This window comes from Pristis pectinata, chromosome 14 (genome assembly GCF_009764475.1).
Source record: "Pristis pectinata isolate sPriPec2 chromosome 14, sPriPec2.1.pri, whole genome shotgun sequence".
Classification (NCBI taxonomy): domain Eukaryota; kingdom Metazoa; phylum Chordata; class Chondrichthyes; order Rhinopristiformes; family Pristidae; genus Pristis; species Pristis pectinata.
Window position 1 is genome coordinate 30,615,922 of NC_067418.1, and position 27,534 is coordinate 30,643,455.

Below are 27,534 nucleotides of genomic sequence, written 5' to 3' on the forward strand. Positions count from 1 at the left end.
GGGCCTAATATCAAGAAAGGGAAAGGAAATCAAAAACTAGAGGGTATAAGTTTAAGATGAGAGGGGAAGGATTTAAAATAGACCTGAGGGGTAACTTCTTCATGCAGAGGATGGTGTCATATATGGAATGGGCTGCCAGAGGAGGTGGTGGAGGCAGGTACAATAACAACATTTAAAAGACACTTGGACTGGTACATGGATAGGAAAGGTTTAGAGGGATATGAGCCAAATATGAGCAAATGGGACCAGTGTAGATGGGAATATTGGTCGCCATGGACAAGTTGGGCTAAAGGGCCTGTTTCCATGCTATATTAATTTATGACTCTATGCTCTACTGCAATCCTTGAAGGGGAGATGTATTATAGTTTTACGAACTGGTGTCATTAAGACAGATGTGACCAGATCAAGCAAGCTTTATGAGGCAGTATTGCTCCATGCCTTTCAGGTGCTGCTCGGGAAGCCTTGGTGGGTAGATGTAATGAGGAAGAGATGGATCTAAGGTCCAGAAGACTGTCTAGGCACACACTGCAAAGTCAATCCTTCACATCCATTGATAGGGTAACTGATCAAATTCAGTATCCTTCCCTTGACCAACATCCCCATTTGTAGTTTAAGGGTGGATCTCTTTGCCCTAACTTTCTGACTTTTCCTTTTAGACAGCCAAGGATTGATGGCCAGGCAGTGGAGTAAGAGTCAGAAGAAAGGAAAGATGAAGATTTACCTTAAATCAATTTAAAACTCCCAGCCACCGGCACAGAAACTGGCACTTAGTGTAATTTAGTGTAAATGGCTACCTGCTAAAGTAGGGGGAAATTGTACTAAAGATGACTGCATGACAAAGGATGGTGCTGACCATGGGTTCTGTGGCAGAAGACAGAGCTGAGGGCTTCAGTGGAGCAGATTACGGGATAAGATGAGATAGATATGCACAATGAAATGCTTTAGTACCTTGGACAGGCCAGCTAAAAGGCCAAGCCTGCAAGCAAGATCAAAGAATATGGAAGGGTCCAACACCAACTATGAAGATGGCTTTACAAGGAGCTTGGGGTCCATGCTTTTCAGCACGGAAGAGGGAGCCAACTTGATTGGTATACTTGCAGAGCTACTCATGATGCAGCATCAAGATGTGACACCTTTCATCACAGCCCAAGCAGAGACCAGTCAAAGTCTGTGAACATTAGTGAAAATTTAGGCTGCACCTGTGGTGATTCCAGATGCCAGAGATTTGTCAGGTGTCATAGATAACGAGGATTGCTGAGGTGATACCCCAGCTTCAGCATCAGCGCTCTGGAGCAAGAATGGCAGCCCTTGCAATCCCACCACTGCTTCTTGCAAGTGCTGACCCAGGCTGCTGCTACTCATGGCAAGATGGTGAAGTCCAAAGCCTGGCTTTCTAGCCCAGAGGTCCTACAGTCATCCTTCACGACCATCTACAGTCTCATCCACTGTAAATCAGCTGTCTTCCACCTGCAATACTGCATTCAGTGGGATAGGACAGTATAGGAGCAGATCGACGTACTATATATCAATATATAGTATCGACACTATATGCAGAAGACAGGCAAGAAGACGTGAAGACGGCAAGAGCGATCAGTCAATTTTTGTATGGTATGTGACATATGTGGATGTACAATGTTATTTTGGTTTGGAATTACAGCTCAGCAGACACTTGTAATATTACTCTTTTAAGGTTGGAGGATCAAACTACAACTCCGGGCAGTCTAAACTTTGTCTAAAATATCATGGAGCATATCATTTTGTCAATGAGTGGGATAATCCTGCCAGCCAATGGAGGCTCTTATCAGTGCTCCTTGCTTATTAAAGGTAAATAAAAAAGCCAATTTTAATTTTTAGCCACAGATCCTGGAGCTAGATTATGTAGGGAGGCCAGCAATAGGGTTGATCTGTCATTTCAAAATGGCTATGTCCTTGGAAACATTGGAGTGTTTGAGAGAGTATAGGCCATGACCAAGAGACTTTCAGCCTGTTCATGTAATGATTAGAGATGTTTTCACTGCAAACGATATCTTGGAAGTTTGCAAAGATTCAGACTGAAACCAGCAAGATTTGGAAAGAAAATAAAGACCAATCTTTTTGACCAAAGCACACCCTGAGGATCGTGAATCCCTTACGAATTTGCTAGTCCTGGCATAGCCAAAGGTCGAGTCACTCAAAATTTTACAGTATTGGAAAAACATTACAGCCTTTAGACATCGAAGATTGAGACATGTAACAAGCTCCAAAATAAGGTATGGTTGAGCTTATTGTACCACTCAAAATGCTTTCAACATATCACTACTTTGGAAATTTCCAGGGGAGAGCATTGTATGACTTTTTTTGTGTGTTTGGGCTGAATGATGTATGTATTTGTAGTGAACTGTTCACAATTTCCAATTTGACATTTGCTTTGGTGTGTCGAACAGCATTCTCGATGGGCATGGCTGATCAAAACTCACGTGAACATAGGGCCTAAATAGTCAACAGACATCTGCAGAAGTGAATAAGCTTCGGAGAAGAAGGCAACCTGCCTCGAAAGGCTGCACCTGATGGTCATGGTTCCCAGAGGACTGGAGGAGACCATGCTGGACATAATGATAATACTGGTTATGGGTGAGGCAAGCCAATATCTTGCTGTTGAAGCTTTGGTCAGCATCTGATGCAGAATTGTCTGTTCTTATCAAGCAGCAAATGAGGGGAGATTCCTGTGGTTGAAAATGTGTGTGTCAACTTGTCCATCGTCATAGTGAAAGGAGACACACCAGTCTCAATAGAAAGAAATTAATACAGTTCATTGTAACTATATCGGAATGAGGTGTTTCAAGTAACAAAGCATTAGAGAAGTATCCAGGGGCTTGTAGTGGAACAGATATTTCAATTCAATAGTTCAAAGCTAATGTGAGAGTTAAGAGGAATGCAAGACCAGTTCATTACAAGCCGTGCCTGGTACTATATGTTCTGTGAGGAAAAATGGAAAAAGAACTGAAAAGACATGAATTTGAGAACATTATTTCCAAGACTGAGCAAAGTTATTATGGTGTCAAAAATCAGAAGGTAGTGTGGAAGAATGTTAACTCCATCAAAAATGCTCCACTCCTCAAAACATCCCATGGTTCAGATCCTTCTTGGGTAAACTCATTCCAAGTGTGGCAACTTCATTACACTTGTTAATGAGATATTGAAGAAAAATGTTCCATGGAACTGGAAAAATGATTGTGACGAAGCACTCAAGCTGTGTAAAAGTCAGCTTGCAGAGAATACTATTCTCTACTACGATGTGTCAAAAGAAAACTATCCAGTGCACGATGCTTCTCCATCATGTTTGATCTCTCATCTAGAGACCTATTGTATTTGTATCTCAGATCCTCAGTGAAAATGAGTCAGACTGTGCTCTAACAGAACAAGAAGCTTTGGCTCCAGATTTTGGGATTAGGAAGTTCCTCTGATGTCTGCATGGTTGTGAATTTATTCCTGTAACCAACATAAGCCCCAACTGTTATTCTGAATTCAAAATCACCAGCTCCTGCATAACCTGCAGGATGAATACAAAGGTGGCATCGTTCAATCTGCTTCAGTGCAGAAGAGCGTGGCACTGCTAATGCTATGTTGAAGCTTCCACCCTCACAGCAAGTTATTCCAAATAGCAAAGAATTTTTATTGATTCCTCTTATCTGGAAGAGGTATTTGATACTGGCAAAGCAATCAAATGCGATTCTGTTTTAGCCAAGGTATATAAGTACAAAGTCATTGGTTGGCCGACTCACACGTCAGACTCAGATGAAAATATTCACTCATATTTTGTTTGTAAGAATGAGTCGTCAGTTGACAAAGGATGTGTTATGTAGGAAGGCAGAGTACTGATTCCCAAGAAATACAGATCTCAGTTGTTAAAAATTTGCATGAACAACACTTTAGGATGTGCCTGACAGTCTGGCATGAAGCTACCTATGGCAGCCTGAGTTAGCTAAGGACTAAGGGCAATAATGAATACATAGAACATAGAACACTACAGCACAGTACAGACCTTTCGGCCCACAATATTGTGCTGACATTTTATCCTGCTCTATCTAACCTTTCCCTCCCACATCGCCCTCCCATTTCTCTCATTCATGTGTCTACCAAGAGAACAAAGAACACTTCAGCACAGTACATATACCATTTTACAATGTTATCAAAATGCAACATTTGTCCCCTTGCACTCATAGCAATTGCTGGCTAGAATATGGCAACAGCTACATATAGGTTTCGCAGAGTTGGAAGGGCAAGAGTTGTTCATTGTGATAGATTAACCATTCAAAGTGGGTGGAAGTGATTCTGCTGAATTAAACTACTGTGAACAAGAGTCATAGAGTTATACAGCACGGAAACAAGCCCTGCGGCCCACCTTGTCCATGCCGACCAAGCTAATCCCATTTACCTGCATTTGGCTCAGATCCCTTTCAACCTTTTCTATCCACAAACCTGTCCAAATATCTTTTCAGTGTTGTAATTGTACTTGCCTCAACCACTTCCTCTGGCAGCTCGTTCCATATACCCACCACCCTCTGGGTGAAAAACTAGCCCCACAGATCCTCTTTAAATCCTTCCCCTCTTATCTTAAACCTATCCTCGCTAGTTTTGGACTCCCCTACTCTGGGAAAAAAACTGTGATTATCTACCCTATCGATGTCTCTCATGATCTTATAGACCTCTGTAAGGACACCCTTAAGCCACCTTTGCTTCAGGGAAAACAGTTCCAACTTATCTAGACTCTCCTTATAACTCAAGCCCTCTATCCCATTGGATATTTTGCAAAGTTTGCTTCCCATGTATGGGCATCCAGAAAAAAATGCATCAAGCTACAGACCTCAGTTTTGTTCAGAAGAATTTACACAATTCACGAATAGAAATGGTGTAAAACGCACTACGGTTCACAGTATTATTCTCCTCATGAAAGTGCTGAACACGCAGTATAAATTGCTAAATGTGTCCTCATTAAATAAATGCAAGGTCCAAATTCAAAGAAACATTTGAATCACACACAGGCAAATCTTCTGGTAGTTTATTAAATCACCCCTCACACCACTACCAGCAGAAGAGCAGCTGAATTCTTTCTCAAACCAGGTTCTTGCTGCTAAAGCCAAAGTCAGCACAGTAAATAGAGGAAAAACAAATAAATTAGAGAGTAGTCATAGAATCAAAGATAGAGAAAGAAATCAGAGAGTGAAAAAGCATCACCACAACTAAGTTAAGAGGTCACCTGGAAGAGTTTGAAAAATACATGTTCCTTGCATGTTTCATCAACATGTTTAGCAGTTATAAAGATGGGTTTCTACATGTTGATCGCATGAACGCTGGGATGAACCAAACTATTCTGATCAGTTAAAAAAGTATCAAGAATCAACCCCATACAGCTTGTGCCAGAAACAGAGGCAGGAGATCAAAATTCTGATCTGAATCAGAGACAGGTAAACATACTTGTCATGCAGACTCCTCATGTCGGTCAAAAGCTGCTCTTGATGTGGAAAATTTCTTCTCAGATTCAACCCAGAGTAAACCAAAGTCCTACCATGTGGTCTGAAAGTTTTGGTCAAGAAAGGAATTAGCCTCTTTAGTTATGTACATTTTGGAGATTTGGGCATCGACAACAAGACCAACAATTAGTGCCCATCCCTAATTGCCCTTGAGAAGGTGAAGTCCTTCTTGAACCACTCCAGTCCTTTTTGTGAAGGTACTCCCACAGTGCTGTTGGGCAGGGAGTTCAAAGATTTAGACCCAGCAATGGTGAATGACTATCGATACATTTCCAAGACAAAATAGTGTATAACTTGGAAGAAACCTGAAGCTGATGCCTGTACCTGTACCTGCTGCCCTTATTCTTCATAGTGGTGGAGGTGCCATCATTGGGAGGTGCTGTCAAAATAGCCTGAGTGAGCAACTGAAATGCATTTTGTAGATGGTACATATTGCAGCCATTGTGCATTGGTGGTGGAGGGATTAAATACGTAGCGTCATTGATGGGATGCCAGTCAGGCTGGCTACTTTGTCCTCGATGATGTCAAGCTTCTTGAATGTCAAGGGTTGTTGGAGATGATCATTGTCTAGTCACTGATCAGCCCATCCTAAATGTTGTCCGGGTCTCACTGCATGCAGGCATGGACTACTTTATTTGCTGAGAATTGGCGACCGTGACTAAGCATATTGCAAATATCAGTGAACATCCCCACTTCCAACTTTAAGATGGATGGAAAGAAGGTCATTGATGAAGTAGCTAGAGATGTTTTGGCCTGGAATACTGCCCTGAAGAACACCTGCAGTGATGTACTAAGGCTGCGATGATTAATTTCCAACAGCTGCATCCATCTACTTCTGTGCAAGTATGACTCTAGCCATTAGATGCAGGAAACCAGTAGTTAAGTTTAATTTATGAATCGATGCTGTCAAAACACTACATAATATAGTGGATAGTGAGGAAGGTTGTCAAAGGATTAAGCAGGATATAGGTCTTTTGGAAATGTGGGCAGAGAAGTGGCAGATGGAGTTTATTCCAGACAAGTGTGAGGTGTTGCACTTTAATAGCAGGATCCTTAAGAGCATTGATGTACAGATGGATTTTGGGTTGCAAGTCCTTACTTCTCTGAAAGTGGCAAGACAAGTAGATAGGGTGGTAAAGAAGGTGCCTTCATCAGTCAGGGTGTGAGTATAAAAGTTGGGAAGTCATGTTGCAGCTGTATAAAACTTTGGTTAGGCCACATTTGGAGGAGTATTGTGTGCAGTTCTGGCTGCTAAATTACAGAAAGGATGTGGAGGCTTTGGAGAATGTGCAGAAGAGGTTCACCGGGATATTGACTGGATTAGAGAGTATAGTTATAAGGAGAGATTGGACAAACATATAAGATAAAATGAGATATCTTTATTGGTCACACGTACATCGAAACACACAATGAAATGCATCATTTTGCGTAGAGTGTTCTGGGAGCAGCCCACAAGTGTCGCCATGCTTCCGGCGCCAACATAGCATGCCCACAACTTCCTAACTTGTACGTCTTTGGAACGTGGGAGGAAACCAGAGCATCCGGAGGAAATCCATGCAGTAATGGGGTTTCCAGAGTGTTTCCTTCAGCTGGACTTCCAAATTCCACAAATAATTCAATTCCTGATGAGTGAGTCCTCCAAATCTGCAAAACTGCAATTATCTACTAACAATATTATCTCTAAAAAGAAAGTTTCAAAAAATTTTACCTAAGAACTGGTAACAGTGAACTGTTTCATATTTAGACATTGTCTTATGAGGATAGGTTGAGGATAGGTTGAGCGAGCTAGGGCTTTTCTCTTTGGAGAGAAGGAGGATGAGAGGTGACTTGATAGAGGTGTACAAGATGATAAGAGGCATTGATCGAGTGGACAGTTAGAGACTTTTTCCCAGGGTGCAATGGCTCCAGAGCATTGGAGTCTGAGGAGTGGCCTGATCGAAGTACATATAGTTATGAGAGTCACAGACAGTGTAGATAGAGTCTTTTCCCAGCATGTAAATATCAAATATTTTAAGGTAAGAGGGGGAATGTTTAAAGGAGATTTATGTGGCAAGTTTTTTTACACACAGCGAGGTAGGTGGCTGGAATGCACTGCCAGGGGAGGAGGTAAAAGCAGATACGATAGCAATGTTTAAGAGGCATTTAGATAGACACATGTACAGGCAGGGAATCGAGGGATATAGACCACATATAGGCAGATGTGCAGTTTAAATTGGCATCATGATTGGCACAGACGTGAGCCAAGAGGCTTGTTCCTATGCTGTAATGTTCCATGTTGTAATATTTGTAAGCAATTATCATCCAAATGGAATAATAGACCAATTATATGCATGTGCCTATAAATAATGATTTGTAACACTTTTTTTAATTAAGGGGGATGTAATATCTCCCCCATGTGGCTGGAGTACAAAACAACTACTCTGAGCGGTCTGAACTGAGGAGCCATTTTGTGTACTGATATGATATGTAGTCCCTGGAGAACATCAGAGTACGAGCAGGTATGATGTGGAAATGAAGTTGTGTTTGAAGAATTGCAGTCAGATTTACTGATTACAGACAACCTGTACAGAAAGAGGCTGCCCGTGCGCCTTCTCCTTCTCTGCAGCTGCTCACCATTCAGCTAGTGATAAGTGTTGAAGCCTTTTAATGACAGCACAGCTGTGAGGTTGTGCAGCGTTAACCAGACCACAACAAATATCAAGAACCATTCAGGCAAATACTTGAAGAACTTTTCCAGAGAGGTCCAGCAATTAGAATCTCGGTTTGTGAGTGCCATTAGATCTATCGCATGATATTCTTTGTCTGCGCATACACCTTTTCTGGATTTGTATTGCCTTTTAGTTATGATGCATCTCTGAGTTGAATGGCAAACCATCACATTGACCAAACTGTACCACTAGGAAGATTGCAATACTGGCAATTGTGCCTGCTCTCTCTGGTTTTGCTGTCTCGCAGGGCACGATGAGCATGCAGATTTCTTGGAATAGAAAGCTTCTGTGACCTCTGTAATTCAGTAACACAGCACAATCTGGGGTTTGTTGTAGAATGCTGGTTTTCAAAGAGGGGACCGTGAACCTGAGTGGAGGTTAAAAGCATGGTTTTGTTTTTAGAAAATGAGTCTCTATTTTGGGTCCCCTAAACAAACTCCAGTCTGCAAACTGGAGAAATTATTATTGAGTTGTGAGGGCGAACTACTTAGTTAAAGTGACTCACCAGAAAAAAGTTCGGAAACTATTGTTCTCCAAATCCACAGGGCAATGAATTCCACACACACAGGAAAAGTAATCCTTATATGATATTGTGGCTGTGAGTGAGGTAAAGTTTATTTCAATAACATCCTAACTGAATATAGGCACCTCACACACTGTTCCTCAGAGAGAAATTCTCCTTTTGCTTTTACTAATTTTCACAAAAAATACCAAATACCTGGTGGAACATCCATACCTGGGAACAACTCAGTATTGTAGAAGCCCTGAAGTGGGTATCAATTTCTTGAGCTCCAAGAATTTCAGTCATTGTACAATTTCTTCCTCAAGTGTTCCTTTGGGTCAAGGATGACTTGCTTCCAGTTCCATTGGTTCTGATGAGACCAACGTGGGACCTACAGATTTTGCTGCAGTGGGACATGAGGTGGTGAACTCTTTCCATTGCTCGTGCTGAGCCTCTATGTGCTCCTAACACATGGATTCAAGGTTCTTTATGCCATCCTGTATGCTCCTCCTCCAATTTGAAAAGTCCTGGGTCAAGTATTCCCAGGAGTCAGTGGCAATGGTGCATTTTTCAAGCAGGTTTTGAGGACATCCTTGAATCTTTTCCTGTGTCCACCTGGTAACATTTACCATGACAGAACTTGGGAGTCTGGTCTTGGCCTTGCAAGTGACATGGCCTGCCAAGTGGAGCCAACTCACTGTAATTAGGAACTCAGTGTCGGGGACAGAGGAGGCTGATGATGGGTTGCTTATCCTGCCAGTGGGTTTCAGATTTTATGTGGTGCCAGCTGGATGTAGTCTCTGAGGTACATAGGAGGATGGATATCACTGCTGCCAGGTAGACCACAAGCTTTGTGCTGGGTTTGAGGCCTTGATCTTCATACACCCATTTTCTCAGATGGCTGAAGGCTTTACTGGCATACTGATGGTGATGCTGGTTCAAATCAGTATTTGACTTTGACTGACATTGTAATCTCACTACTCTGTTTGCTCTGAAGGGTATTAGCACCTTTTCCAATAATGCAAGTTGATGTGAACCACACCACAATAATATCCATAGGAAATGCATGGCAAATTAGATAAAAATCAGTAACAATAAGGCACATACAATGTGCCTCAATGTACACATCTAAATTTTGTGGCTATCCCCTCCCACCATGAATCTTATGATGGGGATGCTTGGCCCTCAGACAGCATTGCACCCCCCCCCCCCCCACCTCCGCACCCCAATTTCCAGCTCCAGTCTTCCAACTTTAGTGAGGAGGTGGTCCAAACAGATTCCAACAAAGGCCAGAAACTTAAATGCCATCATACTAAAGTCCATGCAGGATATTCACCAGTCTTCAAGATTGTGAAGGATAATGATAAACCAAAGACTGCACACATTTATTGGCAAGATGGTAACAGGAGAACTTGCATTTATGAAGGCTGAAAACCTTTCTTCTCAAAGAGTGACTAAAATGTGTAATTCTCTGTTAGTGTGGCAGAGACCATAAATCTTTTTTTTTAAAGGAAGCTGATAAGTGCTTGAAGATGAAGGCATTAAGGGGTTGAAGAGCAAGCTCCAAAGTAGAATTAGATATGAAGAAAAACACAGGCTAAGACTTGAAAGGCTAAATGCTATATTTTGTGTAGCAAATTTCCATGGGTGTTATTTTGTGAAAAGGTGAACACAGGCACTAAATGGCTGTTGTATTAATAGAATAGGCCAGTTTGAAAGACTGGTTTGACTCACAATTCAGGGGTAAATTGATGATTACCCCTGAAACCAAGGCCCTGTTTCCCTCCCTCAAGGGGATTTAAATATTCATGCTTTTCTGAGGAAGAGCTGGGGAGTTATTCTCATTGTTTCTAATATTTATCCTTTATCTACATTACTATTAGTAGGAGCATGCTGTGCACAGATTAGAAGTCACATTTACTACATTAGAACTGTGACTGCATTTCACAAAGAACTTATTTCCAGTAAAGTACTTTGGAACTGTTCATGATTGTGAACGGCACTATATAAAGGAAGATTTTACTTCTTTATTTGTATTTGAAATTACCTGGAGGGCACTTGCTAAAACAGAAACCTGGAGGTTCAGGGCTCAGTTTAGAAGCAAAATTCATGCATTGATATATACTGTATAGCTCCAACTCTAAAGGTGGCAAGAATGCACAGCCATCCACTTCAGGGAAGTTCAGGGTTTAAGGGAGAGAGTGCACATGTTCACAGAGGCAGCACTGGGGGTTTAGGTGGATGACGTCAAGAGAGGGAGGGACATCCAGTATATCTAGGAGCAGATCCCAACACACACTATTGCCCCTCGTGTCCACTTCTCCCATATCAGCCAATGCTGCTCTGTCTTTGCCTCACTTTCTGCCCACTTCTCTGCTTCAGTCTTCAATAAGGAGCATAGAACACTAACCACATGCATTTTGGTGAAGTCCCCATTCAGTTTCCAGAAAAATTCTTCTGACAGACTTGATAAATGCCTTGGATAACTTCCCAGAAATGTTAGCAACCCAATGCCAAGGTAAAAGGCAGATCTTTGAATGATCTGTCCTGATCTGTTCCTGAAATCTCCACTCTAAGTTTTCTTCAAGTTCAATTCATGCCAATTATTAAAAATACCAAACAAGCAACATCCTAGCTGCCGTGCTCCAGACCTTATTGTGTGTCCAGTCATGTTCTTCTCATACAACTATATACAGGCAATCAGGCAAAAAGCAAGAAACTGCTCAGGTTTACATAAGTAACCAAAACCCATTTAATAAATGGGACTGGGTTACTTATGTACACTGTGTCTGGACTATGCTCAGTAAGTTACATTGGACCTCTAGCACCTTCTGTACTTCCTCGCCGCTGTGCATTGACATAGAAATCTTTAAGGCACTGGTGCAAGCACAGCAGCTATCCAATGGTTCTCTGCAGAACTGCTGGCTGGTTGTCAGTGCAATCCAGCCAAACATTTTGGGGATCCCTGTTGTCTAGAAACTCAACTTTGACCAGCCACATAAATTCTGTGATTGCAACAGCTGGTTAGGGGCTCAGTATGCTGAGGGGAGGAGTTTACTTCCTGACTGCCACAGAGTCTTTCCATCATCCACAAGTCAGAACTCAGGAGCATAAAGGAAAACTCCGATGAAGGGCCTTTGACCTGCAATGTTAACTCTGTTTCTCTTCCCGCAGAAGCAGCCTGACCTGCTGAGTATTTCCAGCATTTTCTGTTTTTATTTTAGATTTCTAGCATTTGCAGGGCTTTTTTTTTGATTTTCAAATGAACTACTTTTGCCTGGATGACAGGTCCGTGAAGACTTAAGAGAGTCAACATCATCCAAGATATAGGAGTCCACCTGATTGACATTAAGAACTGCTGGGGCATTGTGGCTGTGGTGTATATCACCTACAAGATACAATGCAGCAGTTGGCTAGACTTCATTGACAGCACCACCTGAACCCACATGATTGAAGGATAAAGCAATAAACAAACTAAAAGTCTCACTGTGTGCAATATGAAACTTATCACATCAAGCAAGGTAAAAGCTGTTGTCATTGCAAAGTAGAAGGTATGGTAATATTTAGTAATATGGTGACAGGTGTCATCCACTTAACTCTTCAAGACTGTCCCACCATTCAATGAGATCATGTCTGATTTGCAAAGTAACTCTAGGTACCCATCTTTAGATAGATTGGGTTTAAAAAATCCATGCATCGCAGATTTAAAATGAACAATTGACCAAGCATCATTGATATTTGGAAGCAATTTCCAAAATCGTACCCTTTTCTCTCAAAAGCCAAAAAATGACTTTAGGTTAATCCTGGTCCATTGTCACACATGTTGTGCTTCTTCCAATGTCTTATGGTCTTATGGTGTGGAGTGTTTCTGACTCCACCACCTTTTTGCACACTGAGTTCCTAACTCCCATTATTCTTTTTTGCTCAGTTCCCCTTTGACACTTCTACTAATTAACAAAACCTATGTCCCTCGTTACTGATCTCTCTACCAAGAGAAATTGGTCCTGTCTGTTTATCCCGTCAAATCTGTCATAATTTTATAGATCTTAATTAAATCTCCCCTCAGCCTACCTTGCTTCAGAGAAAACAATCTTAGCCAACAAGTTTCTCTCCATAATTATAATTCTCCAGCCCTGCAACATTCTCATAGATCTCCCCTGTACCCTTTCTTTTGCTATCACATCCTTCCTGTAGTGTGGCAACCAAACCTGTACACAAAATCCTACTTATGGTTGAATTAATGTTTGATGAAGCTCTAGCACAACCACCTGCACCTTTATTGTCTTGGCCAATAAAGGTGAGTATCTTTATGGCTTCCATATCCTTATGGATATTTTAATGTTTTTTTTATTATTGTAAGTATCCTTGAAACTTCATTTCTTCTAGTTTGTCATCATTTAAAAATTACTTTATTTGAATACTTTAAGGTCTAATGCACGACCATCATTTGTTTACAGTAAAATCCATTTGCCACAGTTTTGACAATTTGCTTAATCTATTAATATCTCTTTGTAATGTTATGTTATCAAACTATACTGCTTACAATGCCACTTTCTTGTCACAGCACATTTGGAGACATGGCTTTCGATCCCAACATGGGAATCATAAATCAAAGCAGTAAACACATGCAGCCCTTGCAGGACACCACTAGTCACAACCTGACAATTTCAGATGTGCCCATCATTCCTCTTTCACAGTTCAGCCAGTTCCCTGGTCAGGTCAATAATTTCACTGCAGTTCCATGAGTTTCAGCTTTTGATAATCGACTCCAAAGAGGGACCTTATACCTTCTCGAAGTCTACAGGCATTTCCCTGCACACTACTAATAACTCATCAAAAAAAAATCCTGATGTATAACGTAATGTAGTACACAACAAAAAAAGCTGTAATTTTGCACAAAGAGCATTTTACCATTTGTTTTAATGATTAAAGTGCTCAGTGTGATCTAACAAGCATCCTTGTGTGTCTCTTTCTTAATCCATTATTAGTTACTTTATTTATTTTGTTTAAAAAATCCTCTTTACTAGCTTAAGAGAAATATGTTAATTAAGCAGAAACCTTCTTGCAACTTAAGAGGCATGTTAATAATTAGATGGCAGAAATCTTTAAAGAACTAATGAATGGACAGATGCCAGTATTACAATCCTGAAACGCAAGATTGTCTCTGATGCCAAATGTGCTGAAAGCTTTAACAAAATGTTTGAAGTGTCTTGCTGTGCAAAAATGATTTACAATTCCCTTGAACTTAAGGAAAATATGCTGCTAAAAATTATATTTGAAATAAAAGTAAATTATGCCTGGAGGATCAGCTTCTTTAGAACAAAGATCACCCAGAAGCAGCATTTTTTTTAAAATGCCATTAGCTTTGGAGTCTAGCAACAGCCATTGTAGAACTCTGCATATCAAAGCATTGGTAATTAGCATCAGTTCATTGAAATGTCAGTCTTCTTAGCGAATCTCTAGAAAAGTAAATACTTGTTTCTGGGAATAAAAACAGGAACTGTTAGGAATACTCAGCAGGTCAGGCAGCATCCCTGCAGAGAAGAACAGTGAATAGCCCAGATCTTCTGCTTAAAAACCAGTAAATCTACTTGGATGTGCTCATTTTTGAGCACTTAAATAAGCATAGGCTGAAAGTGCAGCTTTCAGCTGTAGGTGAGTCCCGGCCCCTGGACAATTATGAGGCCATTGTAGGAATGCAGTCACCCCGAGAGGAGCCCTGTTCCGTACCATGCTGTGCTGGACTTCTCTGATCGCCTGCGAATTGGCTGCCATTAGAAGGCTGCACTGGAAGAAACACTACTGGCAAAGAGCTGCGACCTGTGATCTCAGACTCAATAGAAGATCTGTCATAACATTCCTGGTCAATGAGCTGTCACTCTTTCTGGAGTCACTTCTTATAAATACTGCAAAAGTAAATATAATGGTTAGTTCAGATCCAGAAACACTACACAGTGTTTACTTGTCTACAGTTTCTCCCCTGCTCTCTCCAAGGTGCATTCTGCAGTTTCATGGCCCGCTGACCCATTGCACAGATTGCAGTTCTTCCATGTCTTAATGCAATCAGGTACTGAATACATCATTGCCATCCCATTTGTGTCCTAACATGATAGGGATCATTGGTTGGAAATCAGTCTAAAAAACTTTCTAAAGTTTACTTTCCTTCTCTGGTGCAAATCTACATCCATTCACAGCTCTGTTCAAATGACACAGCCTGTGCTTGCACACAACAAAACCTTGATGCCATTCAGGCATGGGCTGATAAGTGGCATGCAATATTTCCATCAGAGAAGTGCCTGGAAATGACCATCTCCAACAAAAGAGAGTCAAATCATCTGCCCTTAATATTCAATGGCAATATCAGAGAAACAAAGGACTGCAGATGCTGGAATCTAGATGAAAAAACACTATGATGCTGGGGGATCTCAGCAGGCCAGGCAGCATCCATGGAGAAAAGCAGGCGGTCAATGTTTTGGGTCAGGACACTTCTTCAGGACTGAAGATAGGAAAAGGAGAAGCCCAATATATAGGAGGGAAAAGCAAAGCAGTGATAGGTGGACAAAAGAGGGGAGGCGGGGTGGGCACAAGGTGGTTATAGGTAGATGCAGGTAAGAGATAGTGACAGGCAGGTGCGGGGGAGGAGGGGAGAGCAGATCCACCAGGGGATGGGTCAAAGGTAAGAAGAGCACCAGGGGATGGGCCAAAGATAAGGATTCTAACAGCATGAAGTCTTAGGACCTTGCAGCTTCCCACTTTAAGTAATCCCCAACCCCCCCCCCCCCCCCCCCCCCAACCATGCTTCTTCTCTTCTTCCCTTTCTTAGCATCTTTTTTTCTATTTTTTTCCTTTCTCTCCTTACCTTTGACCCATCCCCTGTTGGATCTGCTCTCCCCTCCTCCCCCGCACCTGCCTGTCACTATCTCTTACCTGCATCTACCTATCACCACCTTGTGCCCACCCCGCCTCCCCTCTTTTGTCCACCTATCACTGCTCTGCTTTTCCCCCCTATATACTGAGCTTCCCCTTTTCCTGTCTTCAGTCCTGAAGAAGGGTTCTGACCCGAAACATTGACGGCCTGCTTTTCTCCACGGATGCTGCCTGGCCTGCTGAGTTCCTCCAGTGTCATCGTGTTTTTCATATGATTGCCAAGTTCCCCACCGTTGACCAAAAACTCAATGGGACCAGCTACATAAATACCACAGCTACAAGAGCAGGTCAGAGGCTGTGTACCTTGTGGCAATTTACTCACCCTCTGACACCGCTGAAGTCTTTCCAAGGCACAACTCAGAAGCATAAAACTCCGACCTCATGATCTACCTTGTTGTGACCTTGCACCTTATTGCACTGCACTTTCTCTGTAGCTGTGACACTTTACTCTGTACTGTTATTGTTTTTACCTGTACTACCTCAATGCACTCTGTACTAACTCAGTGTAACTACAGTGTGTAATGAATTGACCCGCACGATCGGTATGCAAGACAAGTTTTTCACTGTACCTCAGTACAAGTGACAATAATAAGTCAATACCAATACCCTCTCCTTGCCTGGATGAGTGCAGCTCCAACCACACTCAAACAGCTTAAAGCTCTCGAGGACAAAGCAGCCCAATCTATCACTCTAAACGTTCAGCTCTTTCACCACTGGGACATGGATGCTGCAGCATATACCACCCACAGCAAGTTATTGACCCAGGCTACCGTAAAAAGCACCTCACAAAACTGCGGCCTCCACCAGCAGGAAGGACGAGGGCTTCAGGCACGTGGAAACATCACCACCTGTTTGTTTATAATAAAAACAGAAAATGCTGGCAAAACTCAGCAGATCAGGCTGCACCCTTGGGAAGAGAAACAGAGTTAGCATTTGAGGTTGGTGACCCTTCAGCAGAACCTTGTTGACCTGAAATATTAGCTCTGTTTCTCTTCCAACAGATGTGGCCTGAGCTGTGAGTATTTCTAGCATTTTACGTTTTTATTTTGGATTTCCAGCATTTGCAGTTTTTTTTTTATTTTCACCACCTGCATGTTCACCAACAGCTAGCTTGCTATCCTCTCTTGGAAATATATTGCTATTCTTTTATTGTTGATGGATCCAAATCCTGGAACTCCTTCCCTAACAGCATTATGGGAGTGCCTTCACTGCAGCAGTTCAACAAGACCATTAACCATTACTTCCTCAAGGGCAACTAAGGATGGACGATAAATGTTGTCCTTGTCAGTGTTTCCCAGATCCCAAGAAATGAATTTGTAAAACAAGCCCCAGATACACCAAGAGCAATTATAGCCTTTTATGATCATTCCTGCTGGCACCAGCAAACTCAGACCTGGAAGCTATTTGATTTCAGTCAATCAGTACCATATTGCTGAAACATTAGCCCATAAAACAATGAGGGTTGCCATCCCAAATTTTAAAAGTTGGATATTTGGTTTTAAGTCAGACTATATGTTACAACCTGTGATATATACTTTTCCAACCATCCATAATTACTAATAATATGTTTACTAATGAGGAGTCCACAGTTACGAGCTGGTCGCCATTTTTAGAAGATCCCTGTAAATTCACTGAGAAGGATTAGGAATAGTTTGACAGGTTTTAATCATAAGTATTTTAGTGGTAAATTATTTAAATTGGTTTTGTCCTAAGGGTGATTTTAACTAGTCTGGCTAGAGGAAAATTATGTCATGATCTGTACTACTACCTTGTCAATAGTGTGTAGAATTAGCAGAGGGAGTGGGAAATGGAAAGCCATTTTCCTTCAGATTCCCATAGTGCAGGTAAGATTGAATTTAACTGCCTTAAGGCTTGAGGGACTTCATTTTTCTTTAATATTACCTCACAACATAGAAGGAGGCCATACAGCCCTTCGAATCCATGCCGGCTCTCAAAACAATCCCATCAATCCCATTCCCCCATGGGAAATCATGCCTCAAAAGTTTTTTGAAGGGGTAACAAAGACTGATGAATATAGGGTGGTAATGTTGTCTACATGGACTTTAGCAAGGCTTTTGACAAGATCCCGCATGGATGGCTAGTTTGGAAGGTTAGATTACATGGGATCCAGCCAATTGAATAGAAAATTGACTTGGCAGAAGAAATTTGAAAGTGGTAGTGGAGGGTTGTGATCAGTGGTGTGCCACAGGGATTGGTGCTGGGTCCACTGTTGTTCGTCATCTGTATTTGGATGAAAATGTAGGTGTCTGATAAGTAAGTTTGCAGATGACACAAAAATGGTCAGAGTTGTAGATAGTGAGAAAAGCTGTCAAAGGATTCAGAAGGATATAGACCAGTTGGAAATGTAGGCAGAGAAATGGCAGATGAAGTTTAAGCTGGACAAGTGTGAGGTGTTACACATTGGGAGGTCAAATGTAAGAGAAAGTATGCAGTAAATGGCAGGACCCTTAGGCGTATTGTTGTACAAAGGGGTCTTAGGGTGCCAAGTAGTTGCTGTGGTATGGAAGGCGTACAGCATTCTTGCCTTCGCTGGTCAGAGTGTCGAGTATAAAAGTTGGCACGTCATGTTGCAGTTATATAAAACATTGTTTAGGTCACATTTGGAGTATTGCGTGCAATTCTGATCACTACATCTCACGAAGGATGTGGAAGCTTCGGAGACGGTGCAGAAGAGTTTCACCAGAATGTTGCCATTGATTAGAGAGTATTAACTATAAGGAGAGATTGGCCAAATTTGGACTGTTTCCTCTGGAGTGTTGGAGGCTGAGAGGCAACCTGATTGAAGTATATAAAATTATGAGAGGCATAGTTGAGGTAGATAGTCAGAGTCTTTTCCTAAAACTAGAGGACATTGGTTTAAGGTTAGAGGGGAACTAAGGCAATCTGAGGGACAAGTATTTCACATAGAGGGTGGTGAGTATATAGAGCAAGCCATCAGAGGTGGTAGTAGAAGCAGATGCAATATTGTAGTTTAAAAGGCATTTGGACAGGTACATGGATAGGAAATGCATAGAGGGATGTGAGCCAAATGCAGGAAAATGGGATTAGTATTGATAGGCATCTCGGTCAGTATGGATGAGTTGGGTTGAAGGGTCTGTTTCTGTGCTTTGTGACTCTATGACGCTATGACAAAAATATACTCATGCTATTGATTCATACTGAAGCGAGTAGATGGTAAGCTGCCTGAAGTGTAAAAGTAACTGATCTGATAATCATAGTATCTTGCCTTGCAGATTCACTCACAATGACCATCTTTCTCAGGATACGGGGGTTTGGTTGGGCAGCAGATCTCGGCTGGTGCAGCTGTGGGCATTTGGATGGGTGCAGTAATGGCGCAAAGATTGGCAGCCGCAGTTGGGACCAGCCTCCTGGGAGAGGCTGATTAATTGGCAACTGGAAGCTTGGGTAGGGTTGGAGTTGGAGACTGGAGAGGGTGGAAATCAAGTGGGAAGGAATGGGAGTGGGCTGAGGTAAGAGGGTGAGTGAAGGCACCGGGACTGAGAGGGAGGAGGAAGGAGGGACTGGTGAGAGGGAATTAGGGAAGGATGGGCAGAGGTAAGGAGACAGGATAAAGGTGGAGAAAGGCTGAGAAAGAGCTTGTGGGCAAGATGATGCACGTTGACGCATGATCATGACCGTGCTCTGTTCAGTATTTGTGACAACTGGTGCGCAATGGCCATCCCACCTTAAAAGAATTTGGAGGGGTGTGTTTGTCATGCAGAGTGTGGCGAATATCAGGAACAAGCTGCCAGGGGTGGTGGTGAATGTTTAAAAGTCACTTGGACAGGTACTTGGATAGGAAAAGCTCAGAAGGATATGGGTCTAGACCGATATTTATGACGGAAGGAGAGAAGAAATTCCAGTTTAGCTGTAGCATATGCAAATCTGCAGCAAGTTAAAGATTCAGAAGACAATCCAAGTGGTAAGGAACCACAGGAAGGAATTGACAAAAGGTAGACCGATAAGAATGGTGGTCATGGTGGTAGAATGTCAGAGTTCTGGGAAGTTTTCTCCAAGGCAATCCTAAAAGGGACACAGGCAGGGAAGGTAAGATGGTGGTACCAGTGTTATGAAAGGCCCTCCTTGAATGGAGGCAGTGTATTTGCAACCTCACCATATATATAGTTAAAGATATGAACCTGTGTAGAAACAGAATTTCGAAGAATGCCAGAAGAATGGTGTTGATTTTAAGTCTCAGGGCAGAATGTGGCCTAATAAGCAGCTGGCCTCTTCTACCACTGGGAGCTGAGTGTGGTGGACCAGCTAATTTTAAAGCCAGCGACTGATTAGCATGCTGCTTGAAGCAGTGGTGGATACCCAAAACAGATTGAATATCAGCAGAAAGCAACTGCATTGTTATAAAAACCAACAGCCAGATTACTTTGGACAGGGGAATGAATCTTGGCACAACAAACAATCTGCTGGAGGAACCCAACGGGCTGAACAGCATCTGCGGGGGGAAAGGAATTGTCAATAGTTCAGGATGAGAGCCTGCATCAGGTCGAATGAATCCTGGCACTATATTAAATGTTGAGTAGGGTTATTGAACAGAAATTACAGTTAGATGAAAGGAAATAGAACCCAAGACAAGGAATATGCAAGGTTTCCTTCTTTCCCTGAAAGTATGAGATGATGAGATATCTTTATTTGTCATGTGTACATCAAAACACACAGTGAAATGCATCTTTTACATAGAGTGTTCTGGGGGCAGCCCGCAAGTGTCGCCACGCTTCCAGTGCCAACATAGCATGCCCACAACTTCCTAACCCCGTACGTCTTCCTAACCCTTACGTCTTTGGAACGTGGGAGGAAACCAGAGCACCCAGAGGAAACCCACACAGACATGGGGAGAACGTATAAACTCCTTACAGGCAGCGGCCAGAATTGAACCTGGGTCACTGGCGCTGTAATAGCATTATGCTAACTGCTACACTACCGTGTCACCCATTGCACAAGAAATCTTAAAATCACTTCCCTGGGTCTTTTCTGACTTAACGTTCACATATCAACAGCTTGGCCTGCCCAGATAACCCTAATGATAGCATTTGAGTTCAATCTGCACATGCAAGAACATAAGAGAGAGACACAGGAACATGCAATAAGGCTCCTCATGCCTGATGTACTACTCAGTAAGATCATAGTTGATCCTATGCCTCATTCACTTTCCTGTTCAATTCCTCCATATCCTCTGATTCCTTTGACATCCAAAAATCCACACACTCAGTGACTGAACCTACTCAGCCCTGCTCAGGTGGAGAATTCCAAGAGCCCTTCAAGGTGGAGAGCAGCCTGACCTGCTGAGTTCCTCCAGCACTTTTGGTGTATTGCTAGAGTTCTGATATTTACCACCCTTCATGTTAAGAATTTTCATCTCATTGTAGTCCTAAATGGCTGACCTCTCTTCCTGAGTAAAAGATATGTGTTTAGGATATTCTCAAACTCTAGCAAAGTCCAACACAGAATATAAAGACAAATAAGCATGAAACACAAGGAGCTTAAATAAAGTGTGCAATTTATTCCAGAGTTCTTCACAGACTGCCTCTGGAACTTCCGATATCCATTCTGCAGTCCAAAGAGGTAGTCACGTGCCACAGTCTTTAAAAGAATGATGGCCTTAAAGCAACAATTATTACACCGTGTCAGCATCAAGCCCAGAATCTTCTATGTCTCAATGAGATCACCTCTTATTCTGCTAAGTGTAAAAAAAAACTGCAGTTGCTGGAAAGAAAATAAAAACAGAAAATGCTGGAAATAGTCAGCAGGTCAGGCTGCATCTGTGGGAAAAGAAAAGAGCCAACGTTTCAGGTCGGAGCCCTTTCGTCAGAACTAAAGTTCTTCAAAATTCTAAATTCTTCTCATTCTTCTAAGCTGCAGTGCAAATACACCAATCTTCCCCTGTGTCCGACCATGGGACACCCCCTCAGACTCAGCTAGTTTTGAGCAAGCCCTTACCTCTGTTTTTTCCACAACTGTGTGTTAACATCAATCCTTGATTCACTTTCACAAAATCCATAAAGGATTGTAGGATCTGTATCAGATAGCTCAGCAGAATTGCCCATGGGGCCATACCTTCCCTCCTGTTACTTCACTGTCCATACCTAGTGGGCAAGGGCAGTGGTGATATGGTAAAAAATGTTTGCTATGTAGGTTGCACCTGAAAGCACAATCACGGTGGAATTGTTTGGTGACATTCAGACTTGAATTAAGCCACAGCCTTTGTATTTCTTCTTCTTCTCTGCAAAGGGAAAAGTCAGAAACAATCAGCAGCAGAGAAGTGGCTCCTGTGGAGAAAGGGCAACAGTCAAGACGTAAATGAGGAGGAATCTCTACAGCACCTGAACACTCACATCAGGAAGGCTGTGAGATGCCACAGCTGGAGGACAGCTGTCAATGTTTAGGTTGGCAATAGCATGGCACACTTTCAGTCCTGTGAGTGCGTGCATCCTTCAAAGGTTCTCAGCAACTGGAAGGCTTTCTTGCATTGCTCAGTCAATTCTAGTGAATCTTGAATGACCTAAAGTGTATGTCCTTTGAATCTTTCTTAAGTACTGACTCTTCACATTAGCCTGGTAATTCCAGACAATATAGGACATAGAACACAGAAAAGGCTCTTCGGCCCACAATGTTGTGCTGACATAGCCAATCCCTCCAGAATGCCCATATCCCTCCATTTTCCTCTCATTCATGTGCCCATCCAAGCCCCTCTTAAAAGTCCCCAATGAATTTGCCTCCACCACCCTATCAGGCAACACATTCCAGGCATCCACCACTCAGTAAAAAAGTACCCCTCACATCTCTTCTGAACCTACCCCCTCTCACCTTAAATGCATGCCCTCTGGCATTGGATCACTCAATAATGGGAAAAAGATATTGCTTGTCCACCCTATCTATGACCCTCATAATTTTATACGCTTCCAACAGATCACCCCGCAGCCTCCGCCGCTCCAGAGAAAAGAGCCCAAGTTTGTCCAGCCTCTCCTGACAGCACATGCCCTCTAATCCAGGCAGCATCCCAGTAAACCTCCTCTGCACCCTCTCTAGAGCCTCAACATCCTTTCTATAGTGAGGTGACCAGAATTGCACGCAATACTCTAAATGCGGCCTAACCAGAGTTCAATAGAGATGCATCATAACTTCTCGACTCGTATACTCAACACCCCGATTAATAAATGCAAGCATTCCATAAGCAAATTCCTAAAGCAACAATCAATCTGCTGGAAGAGTTCAGCAGGTTCACCAGCATTTGTGGAAGGAAAGAAATTGTCAACATTTCGGGTCAAAACTCTGCATCAGGACACAATATATTCCTGAACCTTCATGGGGCTATGTTTATTGCTTTAAAATATTTTTTAAAAAAACTTACTTGCTAAAGTTCTTCAGAAGAACATAATCAAATAACATTGAACATTGACACCCAAGGTTATATTAAGGCAGATGAACAAAGGTTTGGACAAATAGATAGATTTTAAGGAGAGGCTTACAGGATGAGAGAAAGGAAAGGGAAGAGGCGGACAGATTAGGGGAGACAGTTCCTTAGATTAGAATCTTGGCAGCTGAAAGACGGCTGCCAATGATAGGAGCCAGAATTGGAGAAGCACCAAGATGCTGGAGGGTTGCAGTCTGGAGGAGATTACAGAGACAGGGAGGGGTAAAGCTATGTTTGTGTTTCAAAAAAAAGGTAAAAATTATAATATCAAGGCACTGCTTATCCAGGACCCAAAATAGACCAGCAAGTACAGGGTAAAGGGTGAACATTAGTTTCCTGTTAGCTTACAAGCAGCAGTTTTAGGTGAGTTCCTGTGGGACAGAGAATAAGTCGAAGGGCTGCAGGGAACTAATCGGAGGAATGAATCTGATAGGATTGCTCTACTTGGTGCCAGCAAGGAGCTGACGGGCTGAATGGTCCCTTTTAGTGTCACAATAAGTAAATAGGTAAGTGATGGAGGGCAGAAGGTCAGGGGTGGCTGACAGTCATCAAGTTGTGAGGTGGCAATGATATGTTGAAGGTTTCAGCTGCAGATGAGCGAAGCAAGGATGAATCAAGCAATTTTGAGGAGGTGGAAATAGGCAGTCTTGGTGATGGATATAGGTTTCAAAATTCATCTTGGAGACAAATGTAACACCAAAGCTGTGAATAGACTTATTTTTATTCAAACACCAAGTCAGATACATACATTAGGGAATGTAACTGGCAAGGCAGAAGGTGCATCATAAGGTTAAAACACAGAAAAATACCGCAGAGAGAGCAAGAATATACATTTATATCCTTGACCGAGACGATTATTTTGTAAGCAAAAGTGCCAGCCAATTTTCACATAGCAAAATCCCACAGCAATAAGATAAATGATAACTCTTCCAGAGCTGCTGGTTTCCATGGAGGTGGTCATGGGGACAAAGGACAAGCATAATTAACATTTTTATAGCAATGTTCATAACCACAGGACATTCCAGAGAATTGTACATCCCAAATCAGTAGTTTTAAAATGTACTTCTTGTACTAAGGGGAAATAAGGTAACCAATTTCACCACTGCAATGTCCCATAAACAATAACGAAATAACCAGATAATCTGTTTTGGTCCTATTGATTGAGCAATATTAGCCAGAACACTGGGTGGTCCCTATCTCTTCTTTGAAATGAAACATCTGGTTGAGAAGGCAGATGATATGTTGTTTTAATGGCTGTTCTGAGAGGTGACAGCTCTGACAGTGTAGCCCTCCATCAGTGCAGTGCTATAGTGTCAACTTGGATTATGTGGGCAAATCACCAGACTGGGGCTTAAGCACACCTTTTGATTTAGAGGGTAAACTACTGATTTAGATTTAGAGAACTACTGAGCTCAGACTGATCTGAGTGTTAACAATGCTATATTCTATAAATGAGGGTCCTGGAAAAGCTAGAATGGACAGTATTTGGATATATATGGCACTGCACAATGTCACTCAGTACCATTTAGTTGAGATAGAACAAGAGACAAAGAACTGACTACTAAGAAAATCTGGGGTTCTGGGACAAGAGGCGAAAATATGATAGAAAGTATACTGGCCAGGTTTGGACGAATACAAAGGGCCAGATATCTTCCTCCTGACCTATAAATTTCTCTGATTCGATGTCTCTGAGTAGAAATAGATGGACAGAAGCAGTCTCACAGAGTAAAATGTGGATAAAGATGGAGGAAGAATGCATGATCAACTGCAGCAAGCATCGATTCAACTCAGCTGCTGCAGGAATTTTCAGTTAAATTACCTCTGGAATTCATTATTCCAAAACACCATTAGCTGGGCTCCAACCTTGCATTCTGTATTAACTCGGACTAATCCAAAACTCTACCGCTCAAATCCTAATTCACAGCAAGTTCCATTCACTCTTGCCTTAGTTCTCATTGACCTACATTAGTTCATGAACCAGTCTTGATTTTAAAATTCTCGTCCTTGTGACAGCAACAACTTCCATTTATGTATTTCTCAGATTCCTCCTTGACCCCCCCTCTCCCTGAATCTGTAGGTGTCTGTACCCTACAGCCTGCAGAGGTCCTCGCACACTTAAATTCTAAATTTTTGCCACTCAAGGTCATACTGCTGTCACCAAAGTACTGGTTAATCCTGTTCAGTGGGGTTTATGGGGTGTCGTCACATTCTAGTAATCTGGGCTCTCATATATTGTGACATGCTGGGGGAATGCATGAAGCATGGATCTTATGCCCCCTTTCAGGATGATAGCACTGATCCCACCACTACCAACTAGCCAGTGGGTTTGTGTTTGTCATCAAACCTCACAAGCCAGAAATGTTTGAGGCTGTCTTCCATTATCCATCCTCCTTCCAGTTAGCAGGGAACCACTCCAAGAGATACATAAGTGGTGGGAAAGTTACTGGAGGGGATTCTGAGAAACAGAATCTAGTTGCATTTGGAAAGGCTCAGACTGATTAGAGATAACCAGCATGGCTTTGTGCATGGGAAATAGTGTCTTTTGAAGAGGTGACCAAGAGGATTGATGAGGGCAGGGAGGTAGATGTTGTCTACGTGGACTTTAGCAAAGTCTGTGACAAGGTATAACATGGTAGGCTGGTTCGGAAGGTAGATCACATGGGATCCAGCATCAGCTAGCCAATTGGATACAAAATGTGCTTGGTGGTAGGAGTCAGAGGATGGGAGTGGAAGTTTGTTTTTCAGATTGGAGGCCTGGTGTGACATAGGGATCAGTGCTGGGTCCCCTGATGTGTGTCATATATATTAATGATTTGGATGAGAATGTAGGTGACATGATTAGTAAGTTTGCAGATGACACCAACATTGGTGGTATAGTGGACGGGGAAAAACGGTTGTCAAAGGTTACAACAGGATTTGGATCAACTGGGAAAGTGGGCAAAGCACTGGCAGAAGGAATTTATCTCAGACAAGTGTGAAGTGATGCATTTTTGGAAGTTAAACCAGGATTGGACATACACAGTGAATGGCAGGGCCCTGGGGATGTTTGTAGAACAGAGAGAACTAGGTGTATAGTACACAGTTCCCTAAAACTGGCGACACAGTTAGAGAGGGTGGTGAAGAAGGCATACGGCATGCTTGCCTTCATTGGTGAGGGCAGTGAATACAAAAGTTGGGACATCATGTTACAGCTAAACAAGACATTGGTGAGACCACACTTGGAGTATTATGTGCAGCTATGGTCGCCATACTATAGGAAGGATGCGATTAAGCTGGAAAGGATGCAGAAAAGATTCACAGGGATGTTGCTGGGACTGTAGGAATTGAGTTACAAGGAGAGATTGGACAGGCTGGTGCTGTTGTTCCTGGTAGGAAGGAGTCTGAGAGGTGATCTTAAAAAGGTTTATAAAATCATGAGGGCATGGATAAGGTGGATGGTCACAATCTTTTTCCCAGGGTAGGGAGATCTAAAACTGGGAGGAATAAGTTTAAGGAAAGAAGGGAAAGATTTAAAGGGATCCTGATGGGCAAGTTTTTCACATGGAGGGTGGTGGGTATATGGAATGAGCTGCCAGAGAAAGTGGTCGAGGGAGGCATGATAACAACATTTAAAAGACATTTGGACAAGTACATTGATAGGAAAGATTTAGAGGGGTGGGTGGTTATAGGCCAAACACAGGCAGATGGGATTAGTTCTGATGGGCATCTTGGTCGGCAGGAACAATTTGGGCCATAGAGCCTGATTCTGTGCTGTATAATTCTGTGACTCTGACACTAGGACATGCAAAGGAACAAGAAAGACAGGCGCTAAGGGAATGCACAAGTTGATCGTGCATTCTTCCTGCATTTTTCTATGCAATATGGCATGCCAGATTTATTCATTTACTTCACTGTGTTTAATTGGTATCATCTTTATTTTTAACTTACAGCCAAACAGACCAGCAACAGAGATCAAGGTAGAAGTGTCGACGAATAAGGAATTGGGGCTGCGTTTATCGATATCACCATTGAATGAGTTGTCCATAGACTATCTTCTACAACTATTTCATGGACGGCTTCCACATCCTCCACCAATGTGGCTGATGACTAACATGTTCAGGACAAGACCACTGAGATCTGCCACTAGAGGCAGATGGAACTCCAGCCACAGAACTTGCGGGGACTGCTCTGCCAGTACAAGTAAAGGTCACCGTGCCCCTCAGCTTCTTGGCCCTTGGCTAATTTTGTTCCCAAACCAGCAGATCTTACTCTGATACTCACAATAAAAAAAGTAAATAAACTAGTTGTATAAATGTTTTAATTGTATAGGACAATTTCTGGCAGAAAAATACTTTTAAAACAGTTTTAAAGTATTTTTAATTATTTAAGCACTGTTGATAGCGGCTTAGGTACCCTGAAGGAATGCATAAGTTGGTTCTTGTGTCTTTGTTTACAAGGAAT

General features: G+C 42.3%; 1 protein-coding gene across 1 annotated transcript in view; it reads left to right on the plus strand.

Moving 5' to 3' along the window:
• LOC127577752 (ethanolamine kinase 1-like) overlaps positions 1-27,329 on the plus strand; it is a 324,359-nt gene extending 297,030 nt beyond the window's left edge. The window contains exon 8 of the mRNA XM_052029280.1: positions 27,024-27,329. Coding sequence (XP_051885240.1) covers positions 27,024-27,054 — 31 coding nt within the window. The 3' untranslated portion in view covers positions 27,055-27,329. The remainder of the gene's footprint in view (positions 1-27,023) is intronic.
• Positions 27,330-27,534: the final 205 nt, after the last annotated feature.